This window comes from Bombina bombina, chromosome 3, assembly GCF_027579735.1.
Source record: "Bombina bombina isolate aBomBom1 chromosome 3, aBomBom1.pri, whole genome shotgun sequence".
NCBI classification, from domain to species: domain Eukaryota; kingdom Metazoa; phylum Chordata; class Amphibia; order Anura; family Bombinatoridae; genus Bombina; species Bombina bombina.
Genome location: NC_069501.1, coordinates 93,450,875 through 93,465,102, shown reverse-complemented (window position 1 = coordinate 93,465,102; position 14,228 = coordinate 93,450,875). Strand labels below are relative to the sequence as shown.

The 14,228-nt window shown below is 40.6% G+C and overlaps 1 protein-coding gene across 1 annotated transcript in view; it reads right to left on the bottom strand.

Moving 5' to 3' along the window:
* The window catches only part of BRWD1 (bromodomain and WD repeat domain containing 1), a gene marked incomplete in the record, with an annotated part of 1,309,461 nt that overhangs the window by 1,172,174 nt on the left and 123,059 nt on the right, over window positions 1-14,228 (bottom strand). The window contains 3 exon segments of the mRNA XM_053705925.1: window positions 3,547-3,620; window positions 3,714-3,814; window positions 4,264-4,485. Coding sequence (XP_053561900.1) covers window positions 3,547-3,620; window positions 3,714-3,814; window positions 4,264-4,485 — 397 coding nt within the window.

Genomic DNA, 14,228 nt, shown 5'->3' with positions numbered 1-14,228 from the left:
TTTCTGGGCCTTTTCTAGAACCGGAAAAGATAACAAATAGACTAGAAGTCTTACGGAAAGATTTCGTAGCTTCACATAATATTTCAAAGCTCTAACAACATCCAAAGAATGCAACGATTTCTCCTTAGAATTCTTAGGATTAGGACATAATGAAGTAACCACAATTTCTCTACTAATGTTGTTGGAATTCACAACTTTAGGTAAAAATTCAAAAGAAGTTCGCAACACCGCCTTATCCTGATGAAAAATCAGAAAAGGAGACTCACAAGAAGAGCAGATAATTCAGAAAACTCTTTCTGGCAGAAGAGATGGCCAAAAGGAACAAAACTTTCCAAGAAAGTAATTTAATGTCCAATGAATGCATAGGTTCAAACGGAGGAGCTTGAAGAGCTCCCAGAACCAAATTCAACTCCAAGGAGGAGAAATTGACTTAATGACAGGTTTTTATACGAACCAAAGCTTGTACAAAACAATGAATATCAGGAAGAATAGCAATCTTTCTGTGAAAAAGACAGAAAGAGCAGAGATTTGTCCTTTCAAAGAACTTGCGGACAAACCCTTATCTAAACCATCCTGAAGAAACTGTAAATTCTCGGTATTCTAAAAGAATGCCAAGAAAAAATGATGAGAAAGACACCAAGAAATATAAGTCTTTCCAGACTCTATAATATATCTCTCGAGATACCAGATTTACGAGCCTGTAACATAGTAGTAATCACGAGTCAGAGAAACCTCTTTTGACCAAGAATCAAGCGTTCAATCTCCATAACCTTTAAATTTTAAGGATTTCAGATCCTGATGGAAAAAAGGACCTTGTGACAGAAGGTCTGGTCTTAACGGAAGAGTCCACGGTTGGCAAGAGTCATCCGGACAAGATCCGCATACCAAAACCTGTGAGGCCATGCTGGAGCTACCAGCAGAACAAACGAGCATTCCTTCAGAATCTTGGAGATCACTCTTGGAAGAAGAACTAGAGGCGGAAAGATATAGCAGGATGATACTTCCAAGGAAGTGATAATGCATCCACTGCCTCCGCCTGAGGATCCCGGGATTCTGGACAGATACCTGGGAAGTTTCTTGTTTAGATGGGACGCCATCAGATCTATTTCTGGAAGTTTCCCCACATTTGAACAATCTGAAGAAATACCTCTGGGTGAAGAGACCATTCGCCCGGATGCAACGTTTGGCGACTGAGATAATCCGCTTCCCAATTGTCTACACCTGGGATATGAACCACAGAGATTAGACAGGAGCTGGATTCCGCCCAAACCAAAATTCGAGATACTTCTTTCATAGCTAGAGGACTGTGAGTCCCTCCTTGATGATTTGATGTATGCCACAGTTGTGACATTGTCTGTCTGAAAACAAATGAACGATTCTCTCTTCAGAAGAGGCCAAAACTGAAGAGCCCTGAAAATTGCAACGGAGTTCCAAGATATTGATAGGTAATCTCACCTCCTGAGATTCCCAAACTCCCTGTGCCGTCAGAGATCCCCACACAGCTCCCAACCCGAGAGACTTGCATCTGTTTGAAATTACAGTCCAGGTCGGAAGCACAAAAGAAGCCCCCTGAATTAAACGATGGTGATCTGTCCACCATGTTAGAGAGTGCCGAACAATCGGTTTTAAAGATAGTTTGAGATATCTTCGTGTAATCCTTGCACCATTGCTTCAGGCATACAGAGCTGAAGATGGTCGCATGTGAAAACGAGCAAAGGGGATCGCGTCCGATGCAGCAGTCATAAGACCTAGAATTTCCATGCATAAGGCTACCGAAGGGAATGATTGTGACTGAAGGTTTCGACAAGCTGCAATCAATTTTAGACGTCTCTTGTCTGTTAAAGACAGAGTCATGGACACTGAATCCATCTGGAAAACCCAGAAAGGTTACCCTTGTCTGAGGAATCAAAGAACTTTTTGGTAATTGATCCTCCAACCATGTATCTTGAAGAAACAACACAAGTCGATTCGTATGAGATTCTGCTAAATGTAAAGACTGAGCAAGTACCAAGATATCGTCCAAATAAGGAAATACCACAATACCCTGTTCTCTGATTACAGACAGAAGGGCACCGTAGAACCTTTGTAAAAATTCTTGGAGCTGTAGCTAGGCCAAACGGCAGAGCCACAAACTGGTAATGCTTGTCCAGAAAAGAGAATCTCAGGAACTGAAAATGATCTGGATGAATCGGAATATGCAGATATGCATCCTGTAAATCTATTGTGGACATATAATTCCCTTGCTGAACAAAAGGCAAGATAGTCCTTACAGTTACCATTTTGAACGTTGGTATCCTTACATAACGATTCAATATTTTTAGATCCAGAACTGGTCTGAAGGAATTCTCCTTCTTTGGTACAATGAAGAGATTTGAATAAAACCCCCATCCCCTGTTCCTGAACTGGAACTGGCATAATTACTCCAGTCAACTCTAGATCTGAAAAACAATTCAGAAATGCTTGAGCTTTTACTGGATTTACTGGGACAACGGGAAAGAAAAAATCTCTTTGCAGGAGGTCTTATCTTGAAACCAATTCTGTACCCTTCTGAAACAATGTTCTGAATCCAAAGATTGTGAACAGAATTGATCCAAAATTCCTTGAAAAAAACGTAACCTGCCCCCTACCAGCTGAGCTGGAATGAGGGCCGCCAACCTTCATGTGGACTTAGAAGCAGGCTTTGCCTTTCTAGCTGGCTTGGATTTATTCCAGACTGGAGATGGTTTCCAATGGATTCAGAAACAAAATCTCTTATATTATCAGGAACATTCTGCACCTTAGATGTTGAGGGAACTGCAACAGGCAATGGTACTTTACTAAAGGAAATATTATCTGCTTTAACAAGTTTGTCATGACAATCAATACAAACAACAGCTGGAGAAATAGCTACCCAAAAGTTTACAGCAGATACCCCAGGACACTCATCTACATATAGCAGATAGCCAAACCAGTACTGAAACGAGAATCAGCAGAGGTAATGGTAATATATAAGAGTATATCGTCGATCTGAAAAGGGAGGTAAGAGATGAATCTCTACGACCGATAACAGAGAACCTATGAAATAGACCCCGTAGAAGGAGATCACTGCATTCAAATAGGCAATACTCTCCTCACATCCCTCTGACATTCACTGCACGCTGAGAGGAAAACCGGGCTCCAACTTGCTGCGGAGCGCATATCAACGTAGAATCTAGCACAAACTTACTTCACCACCTCCATCGGAGGCAAAGTTTGTAAAAACTGAATTGTGGGTGTGGTGAGGGTGTATTTATAGGCATTTTGAGGTTTGGGAAACTTTGCCCCTCCTGGTAGGAATGTATATCCCATACGTCACTAGCTCATGGACTCTTGCTAATTACATGAAAGAAAAGAAACTACTGCTCATTTGAAATTTAGAGTAGGTGTTATTGCATTGTCTTTTTATTATGTACTTTATTATTATTACTATTTATTATGTACTTGTAATATGCAATTCTATAGTATTGTCCTTTAAACAATTAAAATCTAATGTGACATTAAAAACGTAATTATACAATTTTAACTTACCAATACTATATGAACAACAAAGCATTCGAGCTCCAGGGACCAGGACTTCTCAATAAACTTAATAGGGGCGATTACTATAGTAAAATAAAGAAATATAGAAAAATGTTCTGCATAAAGTCATATAAAGAGAATATAAATATCTTTAAATGAAAATATGTTGCCCATACTTGAACTGCATGGTGTCCACATCCCACTGCCAGAAGCAAACCGTTGCATCACCACCAGTTGAGACCAGGTATCTCACAGAACCTTTCACCATAGGACTGAACTGGAAAAAAATATATATTTAGAATTTAAAAAAACTTTCTTAAAATAAACTAACAAAACAACTATGGGAAAAGCAAAGATATAACTGAGCGTAGTCATATTTAGATGAAAGGCAAAAGGAAAACTTAAAACTGGTTGAGAGCAATATTAATAAAATAAATCAATGTAACCCATCAATTTTTACATACTAGTCACTCTGGTTTTAGACAGAATACAGTATCGGTAATGTCCAGTACCACAGCAAGATTTATCATTACAGTAGTTTCATGTGTATGATTCAAATGTTATAACTCATTAAAGGGATATTGTACTTAATTTGTTTTCTAACATCCATATGAAAAAGCAGTATATTTCTTTTGTATTAAGTTTTGCAAAAAAAAATAGGGAAAAACCAATTAGCAATATTAGAGAATTAGTTTTCAATGAGAGATCATCATAAATTCTGCTTACTAGCAATGAGGTAACAGATCCAGAATGACCTTGAAGCACTGCAATCGGAGAACAAGTTCTAAGGCACCAAACTCTGATAACCTTTTCACAGCTTCCAGCAGCAATCAAGGTATTTTCATAGTTCACAGTAATATCCGTAATCTCAGATGAATGACCTCTTAAAGTGGCAAGTAACCGTCCATCATAAGTTGACCAGATCTTCACCAAGCAGTCATCTGAACCCTAAAAGGACAAAATATCTAATTAAAAAAAGTGTCATATGTACACTCCTATATATCTTCATACAAAAAAAAGGTGCCGTGTATTGCAAAATTGCTTTTCCATTAACATATTTACAATAACTTGTTAAACCAGCTGCAGTTTAAAAAATACCATAAAATTTAAAAAAAAATTATAATGAAAGCATAAATTATTATTTTTTTTAGAGTCCACAACTAATGACATAGGGGAGGGACTTAAAACCTTTTTTTTTGTTTTAATGCACTTAAACAGAAATAATCAGACAAAAGAAAAAAAATCAGACAGCTGCCTGAACAACCTTTAAAAGCAAAAACATAAAATGGTAGAATTTTCAAAAAGTATGCACAGACCAAGTAGCTGCATTACAAATCTGATCAACTGAAGCGTCATTCTTGAAAGCCCAAAAAGTGGCAACAGACCAAGTAGAATGAGCAGTAATCCGCTGCGGTGGAGGTTGATCTGCCTCCAAATAAGCTTTGTGTATCAAAAGTTTAAACCAAGAAGCCAAAAAAAACTGCAGAAACTTTCTGACCCTTCCTAGGACCACAAAAATTAATGAAGTCCTTCGTAGCATCAATGTAATATTTCAATGATCTAACAAAGTCCAAAGAATGCAACGATTTCTCTGAAGCATTATTAGGACACAAAAAAAGGAAAAATCTATCATCTAAGTTCTCCTAAGAAACAACATTAGGCAAATAATGTCCATAAAACAGCCTTATCCTGAGGAAAAAATCAGGTAAGGAGGGTCACAAGAAAGAGCAGATAAACTATTTTAGCAGAAGAAATAGCCAAAAGAAATAACACTTTCCATGAAAACAATTTATGCTTACCTGATATATTTATTTATTTCTGGATATGGTGAGTCCACTGAATCATCAATTACTAGTGGGAATATCATTCCTGGCCAGCAGGAGGAGGCAAAGAGCACTACAGCAAAGCTGCTATATATGTCACTTCCCTTACCCATAACCTCCAGTCATTCGGCTGACCATATCCAGAAATAAATCCATTTATCAGGTAAGGCATAAATTTGTTTTCTTTCCTAAGATATGGTGAGTCCATGGAATCATCAATTGCCCCAGAGGCAGAACTTTTCTTTACTTCTGCGATGAGATTTTTTTAGTGAAAATTTTTCTGCAGTTCATTTTTAAATAAATTCAATTTAAAATTAGACAGTTACACTAAGGCACCAGTTTAATTGCAATGTGTTTGTTAACTGAAGAAATTAAGCAATTTTTTATGTTTTATAATATAAGGGACATAATACTCATATGCTAAATCACTTGAAACTGATGCAGTATAACTGTAAAAAGCTGACTGGAAATATCACCTGAGCATCTCTATGTAAAAAAGGAAGATATTATAAATTATATAATTATAAAAAGTTATACTCCACTGCAGCCCAGCTGCAGGGAAAAAAAAATGAAGAAATGAACAGCAGCCAATCAGCATCAGCAGTGCTGAGGTCATGAACTCTTTTACTGTGATCTCATGAGATTTCACAGCAAACTTCCTTTAAACTGAATAGGGAAATAAGATGAAAGTGCACGTAAGCTCGCCCCTTCCGCTGTCCCGGGACAGACATACTGATTTGCTGCTTAGAAATCGTTTACAATGGAATGTGGCTACTGAGGAACTTTTGAGGTAAAAAAAAAAATCTTTCTTTTTTACATAGAGATGCTCAGGTGATATTTTCTAGTCCGCTTTTTACAGCTATGCTGTATCACTTTCAAGTGTTTAAACATTTGGGTATTATGGGCCCTTTAAGGAAAATTTACACAGTGCAGCCAGAGCACAGCTCTGTTTGAAGAGAATAGTCTAATGTGGAGAAGCACTATAAAGTTCAAGCGCTAACAGTTCCTGCATGTGTCCTGTTCTTTCTGCAGACATGCTGCATTTTCTGCGATGACATCTCACATAACTGTATGTTCTGCCTTGGGGTCAATTACTAGTGGGAATCAATACCCAAGCTAGAGAACACAGATGATAAGGGAGGGACAAGACAGGTAGAACTAAACAGAAGGCACCACCGCTTGAAGAACCCTTCTCCCAAAAGAAGCCTCAGCTGAGGCAAAAGTATCACATTTATAAAAATTTGAAAAAGTATGCAAAGAGGACCAAGTTGCAGCCTTGCAAAACTGTTCCACAGAAGCTTAATTTTTAAATGCCCAGGAAGAAGAAACAGTCTTCGTGGAATGAGCAGTGATTCTCTCAGGAGGTTGCTGTCCAGCAGTCTCATAGGCCAAATGAATAATACTCCTTAGCCAAAGAGAAAGAAGTAGTCGTAGCTTTCTGACACTTGCGCTTCCCAGAAAAACAAACAAAGCAGAAGACTGACTAAAGTCCTTAGTCGCCTGAAGATAGAACTTAAATGCACGGCCAACATCGAGGTTGTGCAAATAAACGCTCCCTAGGGAGAAGAAGCATTAGGACACAAAGAAGGAACCACAATCTCCTGATTAACTGTCGCGCCACTCTAACTGTTGCTAGGGACGCGGCGCCTGCTGTTAAGCTCGTTGCCTAGGGGGGGAGTCGGCCCCATTCTGCGTGCGGCAATGTCGTCATCGCCGCACGCTTTCCCTGTTCTGAAGCCGGTCGGATCTCCTGTGGCGCAAACCCTGCGTCTATGTAAGTAACTCACTTGCTACCTATCACTGCCCAAGTATAGGTTTTACTTACGGTTCTCCTTGGTGTTCTTTATTCTTATGCTTGACTGTTATATTGTTGCTGACCCTTGCTTGTCTGACCCACTCTGCCTGTTTACCTTATTAACTGCTGGAGTGATGTACTGCTGCTGAACTCTGCTGGTCTGACCTCTCTGCCTGTTAACCCCTATTGCTCTGGATTGCCTTACTGTTGCCAAACCCTGCCTGCCTGACCATACTAGTGGTTTGCCTTGCTGTTACCAGGTCCTGCCTATCTGACCTTTTTGGTGGTTTGCCCCTGAACTGCCTCTCTCTAGTTTCCTGCCTGTTGCCGTAAAGGACTGTCCTGCCTGTGGTGAGTGCCGCTTACCTCATCTTAAAAAACCTCCTCTGCTCTGGGATATTCCTCGTTTTTCTGGCTCGACGCCGGGATAAACAAGACTACTGGCCGGAGTTCGGTCTGATAGCGGAGTATCCCACAAGCATTACATTAATATTCTCGTTTAGAAACAACCTTAGGGTAGGAAAACTAATTTAGTACATAAACCACCTTATCAGAAAGAAAAATAAGATAAAAAGAAATCGAACTGCAAAGCCGAGAGTTCCGAAACTCTCTGAGCAGAAGATATAGCAACAAGAAACAAAACTTTCCAAGATAACATCTTGAAATCTAAGGAATGCATAGGTTCAAACATAGCCCGCTGTAAAAGCTCTAAGAACAAGGTTAAGACTCCAGGGAGGAGTAACAGGCTTAAAACACAGGCCTAATCTTAACCAAACTCAACAAAGACAAATGAGGTGCACAAACAGCCGGTGGTAAGTTCCAGTTTCTTTTATTGCAAAATATAAAAATCTTTGTCCCTACAAGGGTATAGGATTCACAAGTTGTGCAAGAAGTTGGAGATTGCTTCACTTCAGTGACTGATTGCCGACATGTTTCGGCAATTAAGCCGTAATCGTAGCTACAGTCTCAGGTGAACACCAGTCCTATATACTGGTTCCTATTACCTGATTGGTTAAAGGATAATTAAAACCATACCTGGGGTGAAGCTATATCCAACCCTTCTCAAATTAGATATAACAGGATAACATTTGTCCCATATCAAAAATCTGTGATATATACATTCATTTGTGAACTATAGTCTAAAACAATCAACTCTATATAAATGAGAATGAAATAAACTTTAACACTGTTTGAAAGGGTAAATCCTACTATAATATAATCTAAACACAGAGTCACATCAATGCTTGTTAGTACATTTGTTAACTAGAGGGAAATAACAAATTTTCCAATTCCTCTTCTCTACCTTATTCAATGAATATGTGTACAAATTTTATTAACAAGTACATATGAACTAACATAGTGAAAATCTAACTCAATGTTAAAATGCATACGGTTTCCACACATACCTGAATATGCAAATGATATTTTATTAAATGTATAGATATTTCTATCTCTATAGTCTATACTGTAAAAATACAGGTATGTGTAGAAAGCAGTGTTGTAATTACATATTTTGGAGCTAAAGAATGGAAACACAGACCCAGGACCAGAACTTTTATTCCCAGAAATTTATTAGGTCAAATTCTGAATTTAACCCTTCTGGGACTCTGGTCCTGAGTCTGTGTATCCAAAATACCTCTCTTTTTTCCAGCAGTCTCTCTCTGTCACCTCCTCTCTTGTTCGTTTTGACCTGTTCTATAATTGTCCATCTAAATGACTTAATACTTTGTTTGATGACAGGTTTTAAAATGCTGAACCAGAGGTGTGGTTAGTTACCATTTTTAATGTTTGAGATGTGTTCCCTAATCCTTTCTCTAGTCTCCCTAGTTGTAAGTCCTGTATACTGTACATTGCATTCAATGCAGGTAAGTAAAATAAATTGCGAACCTTGTTCTGCAATTCAGACAAGAGAAATGTCGAAAATTCTCTCCAGTTACACAGCTTCTAAAGCCTTCTCCCTGTTGTAAAAATTCACAGGCAGTACACTGTATGTAATTGCATTTAAAAGGTACCTTTAAATGTCATCCAGGATGAGCCTACCTCATCCCTGGCTCTGAGCTGTGTGGGGAGCAAGTATGTTACTAAGGCTTACACCACGTCTGTAGGCATATCTACACCCTTTTTAAACCGTTGTCAACCAAACCATCATCTGCTTTAAGAATATTAAAATGTTTTCTAACAATGTTAGAAATCTGATGGAATTGGTTACTGTATTGGGTGATAAAGATACCCCCTCAAATTCTTTTGTTCTATCTTTGATTCTATCTTCAAGATAGATATTTCTTGGATTTGCCCCAATATTCAATCTATGATGACTGACTGGTCTCTTTTATAGCCTCTTTCACAGAACCTCTCCTCTAGCTCTAAGGAATGTGTTTCATATTCCTTGTCCGTTGTGCAACAGGCTTAAACACAGGCCTAATCTTAAACCAAAGCTGACAAAAAAAATTACACGTCTAGCGCATCTGCCAAACGCTTATGCAACAAAAATAGACAACGCAGAAATCTGACCTTTCAGAGTACTAGCTGACAAACCCTTTTCCAGACCCTCCTGGAAAAAAGAAAAAATCCTAGGAATCCTGACTCTACTCCAAGAGTAGCCTCTGGATTCACACCAATACAGAAATTTACTCCATATCTTATAGTAAATATTTCTTGTCACAGGCTTACGAGCCTGAATCATGGTCTCAATGACCGACTGAAAACCCACACTTAGATAAAATCAAGCGTTCAATCTCCAAGTCGTCAGCTTCAGAGAAACGAGATTTGGATGAAGAAAAGGACCCTGAAGTAGAAGGTCCTTCCTCAGGAGTCTCCACGGAGGTAGAGATGACATTTCCACTAGATCTGTATACAAGATCCTGCGAGGCCACGCTGGCGCTATGAGAATCACCGAAACCCTCTCATGTTTGAACCGAGCAATGACTCTTGGCAGGAGAGCAAACAGAGGAAAAATGTAGGCTAGACTGAAATTCCAAGGAACCACCAGAGCATATATCAAGAAAGCCTGTGGATCCCTTGACCTTGAGCCGTACCTCAGAAGCTTTGCTTTCTGCCAGGAAGCCAGGAGATCCAGTTCTGGCTGCCCCCAATTGAGTATTAAACTGGAAAATACTTCTGGGTGGAGTTCCCACTCCCCCAGATGAAAGGTCTGTCGGCTCAAAAATCCGCCTCCCAATTGTCCACTCCTGGTATGTGGATTGCAGAAAGACAACAGTTGTAAGACTCCGCCCACTGGATTATCCGGGTCACCTCTGACATGGCCAAGGAACTCTGAGCCCCCACTAGTGGTTGATGTACACCACCGAAGTTAAGTTGTCTGACTGGAACCTGATAAACCGGTTTACTGAGGCCAGGCCAGTAGAGCATTGAAAATCGCTCTCAGTTTCTTGAATGTTTATAGGGAGAACTGACTCCTCCCGAGTCCAAAAACCCTGAGTATTCAATGACCCCCAAATTGCTCCCCAACCTAGAAGGCTGGCACCCGTGGTCACGATCACCACGGAAGATCTGCGAAAGCAAGTTCCCTGGGAGAGGTGTTCCCGAGACAACTACCACAGAAGAGAGTCCCTTGTCGCCTGATCCATAACTATTTTCGGAGACAGATCCACATAGTCCCTGTTACATTGCCTTAACATGCATAACTGCAGAGGTCTGAGATGGAACCGAACAGAATGATGTTCATAGAAGCTACCATCAGACCAATTACCTCCATACATAGAGCCACTGACGGCCAAGGAGAGGACTGAAGGATAAAACAAGAGTCGAAGATCTTTGTTTTTCTGACCTCTGTCAGAAATCTCTTCATTAGTAGGGAGTCTATTATGGTCCCTAAAACACTACTCTTGTGGCTGGAATCAGAGAACTCTTTCCCAAATTTACCTTCCAGCCATGGGAGAGAAGAAAAGACAACAAGATCTCTGTATGAGATTTTGCTTGTTGAAAAGACGGCGCCTGAATCAGAATGTCGTCCAGATAAGGCACAACAGCAATGCCCAAGACCGTATCACTGTCAAAAAGACAGGACCTTTGAGAAAATTCTGGGAACTGTGGCAAGGCCGAAAGGAAGAGCCACAAACTGGAAATGATTGTCTAAGAAAGAAAACCTTAGACACTTGTGATGATCCCAGTGAATGGGAACATTAAGGTACGCATCCTTTAAAGGGACACTGAACCCAAATTTTTTCTTTCATGATTCAGATAGAGCATGCAATTTTAAGGCAACTTTCTAATTTACTCCTATTATCAAATTTTATCCGTTCTCTTGCTATCTTTATTTGAAAAAGAAGCTTCTTTTTTTCAGAACTCTGGACAGCACTTTTTTATTGGTGGATGAATTTATCCACCAATCAACCCAGGTTGTTCACCAAAAATGGGCCGGCATCTAAACTTACATGCTTGCATTTCAAATAAAGATACCAAGAGAATGAAGAAAATTTGTTAATAGGAGTAAATTATAAAGTAGCTTAAAATTTCATGCTCTATCTTAATCACAAAAGAAAAAAATTTGGGTTCAGTGTCCCTTTAAGTCTATTTTTTTGTCATAAACTGACCCTCTTGAACCAAAGGAAGAATGGAACGTTTAGTCTCCATCTGAGAACCTTGTAGAAACACTTTAGGTCTAAATAGCTCTGAAAGTCCCCTCTTTCTTGGGAACCACAAACCGATTTGAATAAAATCCCAGACCTTGTTCCTGCAGAGGAACTGGAACTATAATTCCCAGGGCAAAAAGATCCTTAATACAATATAAGAATGCCTCTCTCTTTATCTGGTCTACAGATAATCTTGAGAGAAGAAACCTGCCTCTGGGAGGAAAAGTCTTGAATTCTATCTTGTACACCTGAGATGAAATGAATGAAAATAATTCTGCTTACCTGATCATTTTCTTTTCTTCTGATGGAAAAAGAGTCCACAGCTGCATTCATTACTTTTGGGAAATAAGAACCTGGATGAGGCAAAGACACCCCAGCCAAAAGCTTAAAAACTCCTCCCACTCCACTCATACCCCAGTCATTCCGCCGAGGAACAAGGAACAGTAGAAGAAATATCAGGGCGACAAGTGCCAGAAGAAAAAATAAGGATGCCCCACATAAAAATTACGGGTGGGGAGCTGTGGACTCTTTCCATCAGAAGAAAAGAAAATTATCAGGTAAGCATAATTTATGTTTTTCTTCTTAAATGGAAAGAGTCCAAAGCTGCATTCATTACTTTTGGGAAAGCAATACTCAAGCTATAGAGGACACTGAATTCCAAGACGGGAGGGTACATTAGGCGGCCCATTCTGAGGCACCAAGCCTGAACCACTGCCCACAACAACAAAAAAACAGCTTCGTCCAAAGCCGAGAAACTTTACAAGGAAAGGCCCCGAAGACACCGACCCACAGGTAGTCCAGAGCCTAGCTAGAGACTGCAAAATCTGACTAAACTGAGCCAACAGGCCTCCAGGAGACACTATTGCCCAACAGTCGGTCCCTCCCCACTCACCCCTCACTAAAGAAGGGAAACACTAGCCTAAAGTCCCAAAGGGCCAAGAAGAACCAAAGAACAAAAAACAAAAGGTCACAAGATCCAAAAAGGAAACCCCCCCCCCAGGGTAAGCACAGCTCACAAGGGCCCAAATGGGTCTTGACAGACAAGGGTAGACTACGCCTAGACCCAGGACACCAGAGGTAGAGGAACGGGCATAGAAACTCAGAAAACTTACTCTCAGACGTGCAAAATCACCAAGGACAACAGAAGACGGAGTCCTCACATCGCCCTAAACACTGAAGTATTCCACTATAAAAAAAAAAAAACGTGTAACAGACCCATACGAAAAACCTTGAGCCAAGAGCACGCTCCTATCCTCAGGATGACACAGGGAATACTTTTTAAGAGCAAAAGAGGCCAGCCAAAAACAGATTGCAAAACAGAACTCTCAGACAGAGGGCACCCTCTAGGCAATCCAAGCTGCTAGACCTACCACAGTTCTTCCCCAAAAAAGGGGGAATCATAACCTCCACAAGGTCCCCCAAGAAGAAAAGTGACACCCTGAACCCGAAGGTGGAGCAATCCTCTGCTTGAAGCTTAGGGAGTCAGCTAGCTACTATGCAAGTGTGGCTAATCCCCTTAAGGGACACAAGACGCTGCTCATAGCATCAACCTCGAAAAGAGGAAAGGCTGAGTAGACCTCATCGGGGAACGAACTAGCAACCCACGGTCTGCTACAGTACAGAGTAGCCAGAGAGCATCAATATGCCGAGCTAGCTGTCCAGCTAGCCCACCAAGATTCAGAAGATGACCACGCATCCCCAGCCGGGTGTTAGCCCTTGCAACAGTAGGTCTGAACTGGGGAACAGAAGCACCCCAAAACCAGCTCAAAACTAGCGGAAGAATGGCCACAGACAAACCAACAGAGCATGGGTGCAATCCGACTCCTTAGAACAGACAACAGGGCCGTAGACCCAAAGAATCTAGCAAAAAAGTCCAACTTAGCCTTGACACGGAGCGAGCAAGACTTCAAATGGAACGTAACCCATAGAGAAAATCCTTCTCAGCTAGGGTAACTCATAGGTTCCAACTCCTGAACCAGAAGCCTTAAGAAAGGACCACATCTCCATAAAAAGGAGACTAAGCTCTCACCCAAGAAAGGGAAAAGGGCCAACAGGCAGCACCTACCATAAGCCACAGATTAAAGGAGAGGTCAATCCCCCTTGAAAGCGAAAAGTAGTACCAGTGACACTGCAAGTCCATTCACCTGTAGAGCAGTGAATTCAAAAGATACTACAGCAAGCTGACTAAGGGAAGCTATATGAGGGTGCAACACAGCTCCAACGAGCAAAAGACACTCGGAAAACCTGGCAACCAAGACCAGATAACACAATCCGAGTAAAGGACATAGCCCAAGTTTTCAGGAACTGGGGAACCCCAAACCAACCCTGGAGACTAAAGGTCCAGTAACAACCCACAATGGGAACCACAAGGGAAAATACTGAATGAAACCCAACAGGAAGCCCCATGAAGAACAGGTCCGAACCCCCAAATGTTTAGATAAACAGAACCTGCAAACTAACACCCCATCTGAAGAACAACCC